Here is a 13,797-nt window from a genome sequence, read left to right as displayed (position 1 = left end):
AGTGGGCTGCGGTGGGACCCCCAGGGCCGGCCAGGGCTTGGGGCAGTCAGCTGCTCCGCCGTGGCCGCGGCCGGGGCCAGGAGGGAGCTGCCGCCGGAACAGCTGAGCTGGGCGGCGCGCCGCGGTGATTTACAAGGACGCGCCCCGCCCATTATGCAAATCCCAGCCCCCTGGTTGGGGGTCCGCTTGCCGGTGGCGGGGCCAGCCGCTGCAGACGGGATATAAGGCGGTGGGGGAACAATGCACCCGAGTCCCAGCTCGGCCGCTGTGATTGCGGGAGGCGGCCCCGGGGGTGCAGGCTGCAGCCAGAGCGAGCCGCCCGCTTGGAGCAACCGCAGGACGCAGCTGGGGAAAGGTGACTCCAGGGGGTGGGTCCTGGGGCTGGGCCCCCGCTCAGGGGCTGTAGTTTGGTGACCCTGGGAAACTTGGAGGCAGCGCGGCTCCCCCTCCCCCCAGCGCCTCTGCCTCGCTCCAAGCCGGGCAGCGGGGACCGACCTGCTTGTCACTTACCCGCCCCACATGCGTGGAGGGCCGCTGGGCGGAGGGAGGGTGCGTGGGTGGGAGGGAGCAGCTCCGCGCGTGGGGGTGCGCAATGGTCTCCATGGGGGGGTGACTCCGGTTTAGGGCTTTGGGGTCTCTTGTGGGCGCGGTCAGCTCCCCTGTGGGTGGGTGCGGGATTGGGACCCCCTTGGTGGCTGTCTTCAATGGGGACGTGATGACACACGGGAAGATGCCGCGAACGCCCCGTCATTAGAGATTGGGGGGTGGCCACGCTACAGAGGCTGATGTTGGGGTGTTTCCCTGCCTGGCTTGGGGCGGGGGCTTACCCCCCCCCCGGTTAGGAGCGTGCCCTTGCCTGCATGATGCTGACCCTGCGCTTTGGGATCCCCAGGCGTCCTCCTCCCGAGATGGAGTTCGACTCTTACCAGCATTACTTCTACGACCACGACTCGGAGGAGGATTTCTACCGATCCACCGCCCCCAGCGAAGACATCTGGAAGAAATTCGAGCTGGTGCCCACTCCCCCCACGTCGCCCCTGTGCAGCGCGGCGGGGAAAGCCTGTTGCCCCGGGGCAGAGGAGAGGTCAGACTGGCTCTCCCACTGCTGCCTGGCCGGGGAGGAGCCGGAGTATCTGATCGGCACCGGGGAGATCTTCGGGAACCTGAGCGCTTTCGTCCTCCAGGATTGCATGTGGAGCGGCTTCTCCGCCCGGGAGAGACTGGAAAAAGTTATGACCGAGAAACTCTCCACTGGCACGCAAAGGGTTAATCCGCCCAAGCCCTCCTTTGCCCAGGAGTTCGGGTTCAACAACTCGGTGAGCGAGTGCGTGGATCCTGCTGCCGTCTTCCCCTGCCCCTTGGCCGAGAACAAACCCCCCCCAGCCGCCGCCCCCGGGGCCGAGAGGCGCTGTGATTCTGGTAAGGGAGTAGCAGAGCAACCCACGCGTTCCCTTGCTCCAAATCAAGGTGTGGGCTGGTCCCAGTGAACTTCCCGCTTTCTCCAGCATTGCAAAACCGCTCTCCCGTTCACACACGGGTGTTGGTAAACAGTCTGGGACCGGCGCTCTGGAAGCCCAGCCCCCTTTTGTGGGGACTCCAAGCTAGCGTAAAGCCCACGGACAAGAACAAAGGGAAGCTGAACCGTCTCTTTCCCGCTAGGATTTTTGCTAGGGAAACCCCTGCCCTTTGCAGGGAGGGGGTGGCCCTGGAGGGACCCCGGATTCCAGATTTCTGCTGCTTTAAAAAAAAAAAAATCTTTCCCTCCTGCTGCGAGACAGCGCTGGGGTCCGCTGGGGAACGCGCTCTGAGCCTGGAAGCTCGCTGCCTGGGGAAGTTTGCAGCTCGCTTTAGATCCTCTTGCAATGCTTTCCATCGCAGCCATATTGCTGTTCTTTCGGCTTGATTTGGAGCACCCAGCCTGAGGTGCTCCCCCACGACTAGGTTTCAGCTGATCAGGCCGCTCCCCTTTGCAGCCTGGCAAGGAAAGTCTGTCTCTGAGGGCCTCCTAGGACAAAAGGCAAAATCTCTTTGTGGGCTTTGGCCGTCACAAAACAATTGTTCACGTCTCTGGGGTCATCCCGCGTACTGGTATGCGGGGGGAGGCAAGCGACTAGATGCATCTCCTAATTTTTCATAGCACCCTAGCGCTGCCTCTGCAAAAGGGTCCTGTCTCTTTGGCCCTGTCCAGTCTCCCAATCCAGGAAAACTGATGTAAATACTAGACTGAGGCTTGAAGGTGAAAAGTGATAAAGGGACTGGTGTGTCAAGCCACCAAAACGAAGTCTGAACCTTGATCTGTAGGGGTGGAAGTTTAATGCATGCAATTCTTTAATTTTTTTTTTTTTTTTTAAAAAGCCCTTATCTTAAATTTGTCGCTTAATGGCAGGCAAAAATCCTCCCAAATCAGCAAATTTTTTTTTCTGCTCCTTCTAGAAATGACCAGTTGGCGGTGGTGTGATTTCAATACACCTAAACTCGGGGCAAGATTTAAATGACTGCCCTCTGAAACGAAGGGGGTATGGTGGAAGTGCTGACACAACCTTGGGGGTGCAGGGCTAGACACCTCATTATCTTGACCCTAATACTAGTCTGATGAATCAGGGATGAGTAATTTGGTTATGACTCATTCCAGGGATGAGGATAGCTGGGCCAAGAAGCACCTTTAGGACTAAGATTTAATTACATTAGGATGATGGAGATAGTAAGGAGGCTGTGGGCTCTAAAGGGCTTAATCTCAATTAGTGGGGGGACGGACGGATGACTGAATTCATTATTTCTACTTTCATCTTGCTACTTTGCTGACCTGCTCTTTACCTGATCTGAATCCAGGGCCCTTGTGCACATGCTCCTGGCCACATGGTCCCAGAACAAAAAGCAACAGATTGTAGCAAACAATGAGGGGGGCCCTCCGTGAGTGACTCAGGCATTGGCCAATGAGGGGTGGGTAGCTTTGCAGCAGCAGCAACATTCCAACTGCCTGCTGAGGCAGCCAATGGCCACCTGGCTGGGAGGTGGGGCCCAGCCCGTCAGATTTTTATTAATGGGGAAATGATACTATTGTCTGCACAATGGAAGTTTGTGACAAAAGAAGGGCATAAAAAGTGCACCGTACAAAGCAACCAGGAAATAGCATTGACTATCAGGAGGGGTGGGGCTGTGTGTGTGTGTGTGTGTGTGTTCTAAAACAATAAAACCACAGTAGCAAATTCTAGACTGCTGATCACCAAGTGGTGCAAGACCTCTGAAGGATAATCTCTCTAGCATTAGGGGCACATGGGAGATGATGCGGCCTAATGCATAGAGCAGAGGATTGGGAGTCAAGAGCCCTGGGTGCCTCTCCTCTGATTTAGCAATAATCTGTTGGCATGATGAGTATTGGCAAAAAGACAGACCTCCACTATCTGCTAGGCTAGAGCTTCGCTCTGTGTCGAGGGTCTTACTCCCTGATGAGCTGCGTGACCGTGGGCAAGTATATTAAACAGCTCTGCCTCTGTTTCTCCAACTGTGAAATGAAGGCAATACCCATCTCAGTGAAGTGTTTTGACCGAGTGAAAGGCAGTGCTAATGCAATGTATTACTAAGCCAGTTGGAATGCCATGTGCAAGGGATATGTGCTTTCTTTTGAGCTTCACAATCTCTTTGGGAAAGACCAAGTGACTTTGGGAAGTGGCAGGGAGTGAATTTATAGTAGCTGCTGTAATTCATGGATGGCTAGAGTGGAGTTTTAAAGAGTTGGGTCTGTTCCTCTGTTTACAGCTTTGATAACCTTTCCCCTCCAACCCTTTCTTTAAGGTTGAACATGTTTAGAGGTGGTGAGGGGAGGAATGTTAAATGGTGGATGGCTTAGAGGTTCATTGAGCTGATGGCAAAATGTCCCCCCTCCCCACTGTGTAAGAGGGGAGGATTGTCTCTCTCCCTCTCTCTTCCCCCCCCTCCCCCCCCCAGCTGAATGGGGAGAGGAGAATACCAGGGTGGGGGATGAATAGGATTTATAACTTGTGAAAAGTAACAAAAAGTCACTAAAGTGCGAAGCTGCAGTGAACAGGAACAAAGGGCAACTCAGCCCCCAGATCCCTCATTTACAATTCCAATGGGCCATGAAAGAGCCGACAAGCAGGAGCAGGGGGGAAGATCTTCAACTCTGTCCCCAGCCACTAAGGCTCTTGCTCCCCTCCTTTCTGCTGGGGGAGGTGAGGACTGATACAGCAGTGGGAGCTGGGGGTGCAGGAATTTCTTGCCTGTTGGGTCTTTGCTCTTAATGAGTGTTGCCCATAGTGTGTAAGGGAAACAGTAAAAAAAATCCACATCCCATTTCCTGGGACACGGAGCCTGAAGCTAAGGAGAGAAATCTCAGTCCTATGACTGGGATTAGGTGATGTGGGATCGACCATTTCAATCATCCTTCTGGGGGCAGAATTGTTTTGTCCAATGCACTGCGGGATCCATGCAATACGATCCTCTTCCTGATAAGTTTAACCTAATCTCCAGAACATAAAAAGGTACTGGAGATCCATGCACCAGGCATGGTGCTGCACCATGGTCTCTTCCTTGGGCATGTTGCTGCACCATTCTAAGAGGCTGGGCCAAGGGGTAGCTGAAGGGAATAGTTGAATGATTCCAAGTGATGGGTTGTTTTGCTTGCGTCTGTTTTGAACAGAGGGTGAAGAGATTGATGTGGTGACAGTAGAGAAGAGACAATCGCTCAGCATGAGGAAGCCGGTCACCATCACGGTGCGAGCCGACCCCCTGGACCCCTGCATGAAACACTTCCACATCTCCATCCATCAGCAACAGCACAACTATGCTGCCCGCTCTCCACCAGACGCCTGCTCCCAGGAGGAGGCCTCGGAGAAGGAGATCAAGGAGGAGCCCCTGAGCAGCCCAGAGCAAGCCACAGAGAGTTCATCGCCTGAGCCTTGCCTGCTGAAAACCGGGAGCGCCCCGAGCTCAGATAGTGAGGACATGGCCAAGAGGAAAAACCACAACTACTTAGAACGCAAGCGGCGAAATGATCTGCGCTCGCGCTTCCTGGCACTGAGGGATCAGGTCCCCGGTCTGGCTAACTGTCCCAAAACCCCCAAAGTGGTGATCCTGAGCAAAGCTTCAGAGTACCTGCAGTCGCTAGTTAGTGCAGAGAGGAGGATGGCTGCAGAGAAAAGGCAGCTGAAGTTGAGACAGCATCAGCTGCTGAAACGAATCGCCCATCTCAAGGGACGTTAGCTACCAAAAACTCGACACCTTTCCAATATTGATTTGCACATTTTTGGTTATTGTGAACCCTCCAAACTACATATCCCAGAATGCACTGCAGCCAGCGCACACAAATATGGCTTGCGTTCTAGGAAATTTAAACTGTGTGTGCGGGGGGTGGGTTCTTTGTCTCCCTTATCCACGTCTGGTCTTGGGTTCCTCCTTTAACAGAGCAGGGAGTTGCCAGCTGTGGGCTGAGTTAATTCTTAGCCTTTGGGGATGCTGGTATGTTGGCACCGGAGTAATGTAGACACTGGATTTTGCAAGACCCTTGGGCTGAAATTGTCAAAAGTGACCATTGAGTTTTGGGTGTCTCATTTTGAGGGTGTCCAGCTTGAAGCACCTGGGCCCTGACTTCCAGAGATGCTGAGCATCTGAACAGAGATGTGGAACAATGCCTGCTGAGGACCACAGGAGGTGCCTCTGAACTTCAGGCCTCAGATGCCTGAAATTGGGCACTCAAAAATTGAGGCCATTTTCCAAAATAAGGGCCCGAGTGGACAACCCTAACCTAGAGATGGCAGGATCCTCCTTCAGACAGATAGGACCTGTCACTGAATCCAGCTATTCTGTGAATTTACTTTCATACACACAATTTTGGGTGGATCATTAACATGGCCATTGCTGCCATGCACCTAGTAAGTTTGATTCCACTTCTGTCATTAACCCAACCCCAGCACTGGTTCCCCTGATGCGGTACTCTTCCACCATCCCTTCCCTGACCCACCCTCGGTGTCTGTACTGGTCCGCCTCACCAATCACTACCCGTCACAACATCCCACATCCTATTCTGCATCGGGGGGACTGAGAACATGTACCCAACACATCCCCTCCAGAAGTCATTACGTTAGCAAGTGGCTCCCACTCCACTGCACCTGGGTAGAGAGACTCTAGGCCAGGGTGTTCAGATCCAGAATGCAAGGGGGTTGCAATCCAGTGGTCCAGTTTGGGTCCATCTCTCTAGAAGCAGTGACAGCTAGGGACTGCCTAGAGGTGGGTTGGGGCCAGGGCTGCTGTTAAAGACCCTTTTTCTCCCAGGGGTGGGTGGATGCATGGATAAACTCCTATCACTGGAGAAGAACCAAGACCAGCTTGACATGGGCTATACCTCACTTTCTTACCACTTTACACAGTAGCTCGTCTTGAGGTTTGTGTTCTAGAAGCTGCTGCTGTAACTGCCTGAGTCTTGTACTGGAGGACCTTTTTTTTAATACTGTATTTTTGTACAACTTTTTGGAAGAGTATTGTTAAAGATTTGTCTCTTTTGTAAACCTTTTGGGGGGGGGGGGAGTGTGTGCATTGTCCCTGCTGCAGCGTGGAGAGTATGTGTTTGGGGGATGGGGAGTGTTCCTGATGCCTTTCTAGGGGAGTCCAAGAAGGGTCCTATGTTCTGATTTACTGTTTGGAATTTAAGTGAGAGATTCCTCATGGGACGATGTTAGCTGGGGCCCAGCTCCTCAAGCAGTACAATGGGCTATTGAATGGGGTTTCTCTCTCTCTCTCTCTCTCTCTCTCTCTCTCGCAATGAGGGTGAAAATTATCCTGTTTGCCTGACTTTCACATATTACCCAAAAGCAGGCTCTTAGGAGCTGTGCTGCCGAAGATCCCAGGTGTAGCCCAGGACTGACAGCAAGGGCTGATCTAATTGCTGCCTGGAGTTACTTTGTCTTTACTAGGTGGGTAGATGCCACCTCTTTGAAGGGATCTGATCAGACCTTAACCTCTTTTTTTTGTTTGCTGACCTGCAGCTATACTCCCTGAAATTGCATTTGTTCAGCTGGCCAAGTGTCGCCTTCTCTCCTCCCCACAAGTCTCCCTCTGATGTGAATACTAACCAGTTGACTCAGGGACTGGGGGGAGGGGAGTAGGACCAGTGGCCTTCATCTCCCTTGGCACTGGTGGGGCTGACCCTCTACTTTGCAGCAGAGATGCACAGAGCAGCCAGTGAGCTGTCTGGCTCCTAACTGACCTATTGAGAAACTTTAGAGTTAACACTGTGGTCGGATTTAGCACTTTCTTCATTACCTCACACTTCATAAATAAATAAGTTACAAAGACAGACTGGATTGGCTTTTTCCATATAGTTGTTCCCTGGGGGCCTGTTCTGGGGGGGCGGTAACTGCCACTTGCAGCTGCCCTAACTAACTTACTTGCCCAGCGTTGAGTCTTCTCGGCGCCCCGGAGAAGGGAACAGTGGGATTGTTTTTGCATGAGCGGTTGAGATGAGCCATAAGCAATGCACAAAGCTAAGGAGGGCTGCTGTGACCCAGCTCCCTTTGTGTGGACAGTCTCACAAAATTTAAAATGTGGAATGGCTACAGCAGAGGGTCCTGGGAAACATCACCTGGAGTAATTTCTCTTTAAGTGGTTTTATTGAGGAAGAGGGGCTGAGAGCTGAGTTCCTCTAATGAGGGACTCAATGTAATTTTAAACTCTTCTAATGGCACTACAGAACAGTCAGCATGTGGAATTCACTGCCCCTGAAGGTCATCAAGATGAATATGATGATGAATTGTCGTGAGTAACTAGAGGAAAGCTCAGATGGGGAATGAAATTGCTTGCTGGGGTGGGAGGGGGGAAAGACTTCCCTTTAGGGGCTACTAAAGAATTCCCTACATCCCCATATGCAGAGTTTGAAATATTTTTTTACCTTAATTTGAAGCATGTTTATTACTCATTAACAATCCCAGGTTATTGGTTTTAACTCCTGGAGGCAAAATCCTGTACTAAATGCAATGGAGCACAGGCATCATGTTACTGCTAAGGCAGAGTCTAGAATGGGGCCAAAATGCCATTTCAAGAGAGGTTTAGTTGTCTGAATGAAGGAAGTCTTTTAAAGAATGATTAATCAATCAAGAGCTTAAAATGCTCCTTTTGCTTCCTGAAATAGCTGTCATGTTTTACACTTCTATTGTGTGTTGCATCAGATGAGGTCAAAGCATTGTACAGACACCAGAGTTCAACTTTCAGTACTCTGCCGTGACTTGCTAATGGTTACATAGCAAAACTGGGAGTCAAACCCAGGTGTTCTGACTCCTAATCCCTTGCTCTCACCTCTACACAAAACACTATGGTAAATAATATAGGTTCAAAGTGTCTAGATTTATTTATACAGGAGTGTTCCAAGGGGCAGGGTGGGAAGGAATAGATGCAAAAAGAACAGGAGTACTTGTGGCACTTTAGAGACTAACAAATTTATTAGAGCATAAGCTTTCGTGGGCTACAGCCCACTTCATCAGATGCATAGAACGGAACATATAGTAAGAAGTGTGTGTGTATATATACACACACATACATACAATAGAGAGAAGGTGGAAGTTGCCATAAAACTGTAAGAGGCTAATTAATTTAGATGAGCTATTATCAGCAGGAGAAAAAAAACGTTGGTAGTGATAATCAAGATGCACTCTTCAATGAAGCAGTAGTGGGTTGAGTTGATCCTCTTATTCATACAGAGTTTGCTTGTCCCAGAGCATGACAAGAAAAAGATGGAAGGTGGGATTTTTACATGAATCTTTGTGAGTTAGCACAAGTTTAATTGAAAGTCAATGGGACTTGTGCTGCTAAGCCATTTAGGCACCTAACTCTGATTGATTTCAGGGGCAGTTAGGAGCTTAAATACCTTTGAGGATCTGGGGTTTTAAATGCTTTTGCAAATCTCACCCAGAGACTCCATTTAGTTCAGTTTAGCGGTTGGATCGTACACAGGCAAAAACCAACTTCTGGAGACAGCATCTCTGTAAAGTTGTGCACTGAGTTGGCTTGGAAGCATAAGTGCTGGAACTAAGGGTGCTGGGGGGTACTGTCGCACATTCTGGCTTGAAGTAGAAGTAACAAGCCAAATACATGGTTTCTGCCTTCAGCACCCCCAGTATAAAAATGGTTTCAGCACCACTGCTCGGAAGGCTACAAAAGTACTGGACCATAATTAGATGAGACAGCATTGTAAGACCAGAGAAGTGGGGTCAGGATAACTTTTAAACCAAAGTGCAAAAGCCTGTAGAGATGTAGAAATTCATTATATGCCTGTTTAGAGGGAGAACAGCTGAGCTAGATCTGGCTAGGGATAAGTCTGAGCATATTACAAAAATATTAGGGTTGCATAAAACACTCAGACATAAAATCACAACCCACTGTTGAAGAGGATGATTAGTGGAGTAAGCATCATGTTTGAAATAGACCCACTGGAAGCACAGGTTAAAAATACATCAGGATTAACTAAACCTGACATCTACTCAGAGCAGACAAACCAAATAAAGTGTGCATGGATGAGTGGGTCTATTGAATGAAGCTTTCTGTGTACACATTAAAGATGCCAGAGTATTTGTATAAGGATGGTGTTTTGCTCTGTTAAAATTACCTACAGAGAGGTTTTTAAAGGGGTTTCTGGGGTTTTTTTTTGGGGGGGGGGCAGAGGCTTAATGACAGAAGGCATGAAAGATATTTAAATGAAACAAACAAGAGCTGTTTGTGTTGGGAAGTTACAAGTTGTTCTGGGATCAGTCAATTTGAAATCTAGTCAATTTCAAAACCAAGTTTAAAACTAAATTTAGATGTTACACCTGTCCCTGAATCTTCCTGCCATTTTTGTCAGTTTTCAAGTACACCTTCCTACCCTTAAAAATGCTTTTCCTAGTATTACTACATGAAGGACTCATGGCAACTGACATTAGAAAGTAAATATGGAAACTGACTATACACACAGTGCTGCCAAAAGCCCATAATAAACAAAGGGAGAGCATATTTCCCCCTATAATCTCCTTCAGCAATCAGACTCTCGGGTGTTAACTGTAATAATAGTAAACAGTTACAGACAAAAGCCAAATTTTTAAGGTTTCAGAGTAACAGCCGTGTTAGTCTGTATTCGCAAAAAGAAAAGGAGGACTTGTGGCACCTTAGAGACTAACCAATTTATTTGAGCATAAGCTTTCGTGAGCTACAGCATCTGATGAAGTGAGCTGTAGCTCATGAAAGCTTATGCTCAAATAAATTGGTTAGTCTCTAAGGTGCCACAAGTACTCCTTTTCTTTTTCCAAATTTTTAAGTTCACATTGTCCTGTTAACACCAAGCCTTTTAGGGGGGTCACTCCAATTCATATTGCATGTATTCTACCATTCCCTGGACCATGCTTTTCTCTGCGGCTGTAACTGGTTTACTACACTCTTGCAAAATTCTTCTTGTACAGGGTGAGTAATTCGTTCTGGGTGAGTAAAGAATCATGTTTTTTTCCATGCTTATCATGCTGAAGGGTGGTGTGTGGGGGTTTGCGCCTGGGTTGGTAAAGTTTGTGACAGTGTGGCAAACCTGCTATAATCTCATCTCCTCCAATGACACGTCTCCTTGCTGCCTCTTGCTTTCACTGTTGCTATGCCAAAAGATGTATGTTGCTAGGATAAGAGCCATTTCCGCTCCCTCTTCCATATCTGTTGCTGCAGTAGAAGTCACAGAACCCCCTCTGTTACCTTGGTAACAGTCTCCTCCTACTGTCTCCCTGGTAACAGTCTCCCCATCTTTCTCTTCCCTCTTCTCTCTGTTGCTACAGTAACAGTTGCCTGCTCCCCATCTCTCCCTGTTGCCTATGTTGCAGCTTTAGCTCTTTATCCCTCTGTAGGGCCTGCACTCAGTCACCAGGGTAACATTTCCTCTGTTGCTATGGTAACATTCTCCCACTCCCCCCCCAGTCCGCTTCTCACCTTCCCTTCTACCCCTCTGCTTCCCTGGTGCTAGACTGCCAGTGGGCCCCCCCCACCCCATAATTTAGCCTAAAGGGAGACCCCTGTAGGGGCTTCGTGCTCTCACTGCCAGGGGGGAGGGTCATGCTCCGGCCCGGGCGCTGGTCTCTAGGGATGGGACATGTCTGGGGGATGGTTACCTGGGGTACGGTCGGGCGCTGGGTCTAGGGATGGGACATGTCTGGGGGATGGTTACCCGGGGTACGGTCGGGCGCTGGGTCTAGGGATGGGACATGTCTGGGGGATGGTTACCCGGGGTGCGGTCGGGCGCTGGATCTAGGGATGGGACATGTCTGGGGGATGGTTACCTGGGGTACGGTCGGGCACTGGCTCTAGGGATGGGACATGTCTGGGGGATGGTTACCCGGGGTACGGTCGGGCGCTGGTCGCTAGGGATGGGACATGTCTGGGGGATTGTTACCCGGGGTACGATCGGGCGCTGGTCGCTAGGGATGGGACATGTCTGGGGGATGGTTACCCGGGGTGCGGTCGGGCGCTGGTCTCTAGGGATGGGACACGTCTGGGGGATGGTTACCCGGGGTGCGGTCGGGCGCTGGGTCTAGGGATGGGACATGTCTGGGGGATGGTTACCCGGGGTGTGGTCGGGCGCTGGGTCTAGGGATGGGACATGTCTGGGGGATGGTTACCCGGGGGTGTGGTCGGGCGCTGGGTCTAGGGATGGGACATGTCTGGGGGATGGTTACCCGGGGTACGGTCGGGCGCTGGGTCTAGGGATGGGACGTGTCTGGGGGATGGTTACCTGGGGTACGGTCGGGCGCTGGGTCTAGGGATGGGACGTGTCTGGGGGATGGTTACCCGGGGTACGGTCGGGCGCTGGGTCTAGGGATGGGACGTGTCTGGGGGATAGTTACCCGGGGCACGGTCGGGCGCTGGGTCTAGGGATGGGACGTGTCTGGGGGATGGTTACCCGGGGTGCGGTCGGGCGCTGGGTCTAGGGATGGGACGTGTCTGGGGGATGGTTACCCGGGGTGCGGTCGGGCGCTGGGTCTAGGGATGGGACGTGTCTGGGGGATGGTTACCCGGGGTGCGGTCGGGCGCTGGGTCTAGGGATGGGACATGTCTGGGGGATGGTTACCCGGGGTATGGTCGGGCGCTGGGTCTAGGGATGGGACATGTCTGGGGGATGGTTACCCGGGGTACGGTCGGGCGCTGGGTCTAGGGATGGGACGTGTCTGGGGGATGGTTACCCGGGGTACGGTCGGGCGCTGGTCTCTAGGGATGGGACGTGTCTGGGGGATGGTTACCCGGGGTGCGGTCGGGCGCTGGGTCTAGGGATGGGACGTGTCTGGGGGATGGTTACCCGGGGTACGTTCGGGCGCTGGGTCTAGGGATGGGACATGTCTGGGGGATGGTTACCCGGGGTGCGGTCGGGCGCTGGGTCTAGGGATGGGACGTGTCTGGGGGATTGTTACCCGGGGCACGGTTGGGCGCTGGGTCTAGGGATGGGACGTGTCTGGGGGATGGTTACCCGGGGTACGGTCGGGCGCTGGGTCTAGGGATGGGACGTGTCTGGGGGATGGTTACCCGGGGTGCGGTCGGGCGCTGGTCTCTAGGGATGGGACATATCTGGGGGATGGTTACCCGGGGTGCGGTTGGGCGCTGGGTCTAGGGATGGGACGTGTCTGGGGGATGGTTACCCGGGGTACGGTCGGGCGCTGGGTCTAGGGATGGCACGTGTCTGGGGAATGGTTACCCGGGGTACGGTCGGGTGCTGGGTCTAGGGATGGGACATGTCTGGGGGATGGTTACCCGGGGTATCGTCGGGCGCTGGGTCTAGGGATGGGACATGTCTGGGGGATGGTTACCCGGGGTGCGGTCGGGCGCTGGGTCTAGGGATGGGACGTGTCTGGGGGATGGTTACCCGGGGTGCGGTCGGGCGCTGGGTCTAGGGATGGGACATGTCTGGGGGATGGTTACCCGGGGTGCGGTCAGGCGCTGGTCTCTAGGGATGGGACATGTCTGGGGGATGGTTACCCGGGGTGCGGTCGGGCGCTGGGTCTAGGGATGGGACATGTCTGGGGGATGGTTACCCGGGGTGCGGTCGGGCGCTGGGTCTAGGGATGGGACATGTCTGGGGGATGGTTACCCGGGGTGCGGTCGGGCGCTGGGTCTAGGGATGGGACATGTCTGGGGGATGGTTACCCGGGGTACGGTCGGGCGCTGGGTCTAGGGATGGGACATGTCTGGGGGATGGTTACGTGGGGTACGGTCGGGCGCTGGTCTCTGGGGATGGGACATGTCTGGGGGATGGATACCCGGGGTGCGGTCGGGCGCTGGGTCGAGGGATGGGACATGTCTGGGGGATGGTTACCCAGGGTGCGGTCGGGCGCTGGGTCTAGGGATGGGACATGTCTGGGGGATGGTTACCCGGGGTGCGGTCGGGCGCTGGGTCTAGGGATGGGACATGTCTGGGGGATGGTTACCCGGGGTGCGGTCGGGCGCTGGGTCTAGGGATGGGACATGTCTGGGGGATGGTTACCCGGGGCGCGGTCGGGCGCTGGTCTCTAGGGATGGGACACGTCTGGGGGATGGTTACCCGGGGTGCGGTCGGGCGCTGGGTCGAGGGATGGGACATGTCTGGGGGATGGTTACCCGGGGTGCGGTCGGGCGCTGGGTCTAGGGATGGGACATGTCTGCGGGATGGTTACCCGGGGCGCGGTCGGGCGCTGGTCTCTAGGGATGGGACACGTCTGGGGGATGGTTACCCGGGGTGCGGTCGGGCGCTGGGTCGAGGGATGGGACATGTCTGGGGGATGGTTACCCGGGGTGCGGTCGGGCGCTGGGTCTAGGGAT

General features: G+C 53.0%; 1 protein-coding gene across 1 annotated transcript; it reads left to right on the top strand.

The window, feature by feature from the left end:
• The first annotated feature begins 218 nt into the window (after positions 1-218).
• Positions 219-8,222, top strand: MYCL (MYCL proto-oncogene, bHLH transcription factor). Its single transcript, XM_037881702.2, has 3 exons — positions 219-355; positions 893-1,419; positions 4,658-8,222. Exons 2-3 carry the CDS (start codon positions 909-911, stop codon positions 5,218-5,220), a joined length of 1,074 nt encoding a protein of 357 aa, XP_037737630.1. The 5' UTR covers positions 219-355; positions 893-908; the 3' UTR covers positions 5,221-8,222.
• The last annotated feature ends 5,575 nt before the right edge of the window (positions 8,223-13,797 follow it).

The sequence above is a fragment of the Chelonia mydas genome, chromosome 19 (assembly GCF_015237465.2).
Source record: "Chelonia mydas isolate rCheMyd1 chromosome 19, rCheMyd1.pri.v2, whole genome shotgun sequence".
In the NCBI taxonomy this organism is placed as follows: domain Eukaryota; kingdom Metazoa; phylum Chordata; order Testudines; family Cheloniidae; genus Chelonia; species Chelonia mydas.
Note: the sequence above shows the minus strand (reverse complement) of the source record. Positions and strands in the feature narration are given on the sequence as shown.

Excerpts from the sequence above, each read along its gene's own strand:
- MYCL (XM_037881702.2), top strand. The coding sequence starts at position 909 with ATGGAGTTCGACTCTTACCAGCATTACTTCTACGACCACGACTCGGAG. Across the intron at positions 1,420-4,657 it reads CGAGAGGCGCTGTGATTCTG|AGGGTGAAGAGATTGATGTG; the intron begins GTAAGGGAGTAG and ends TGTTTTGAACAG.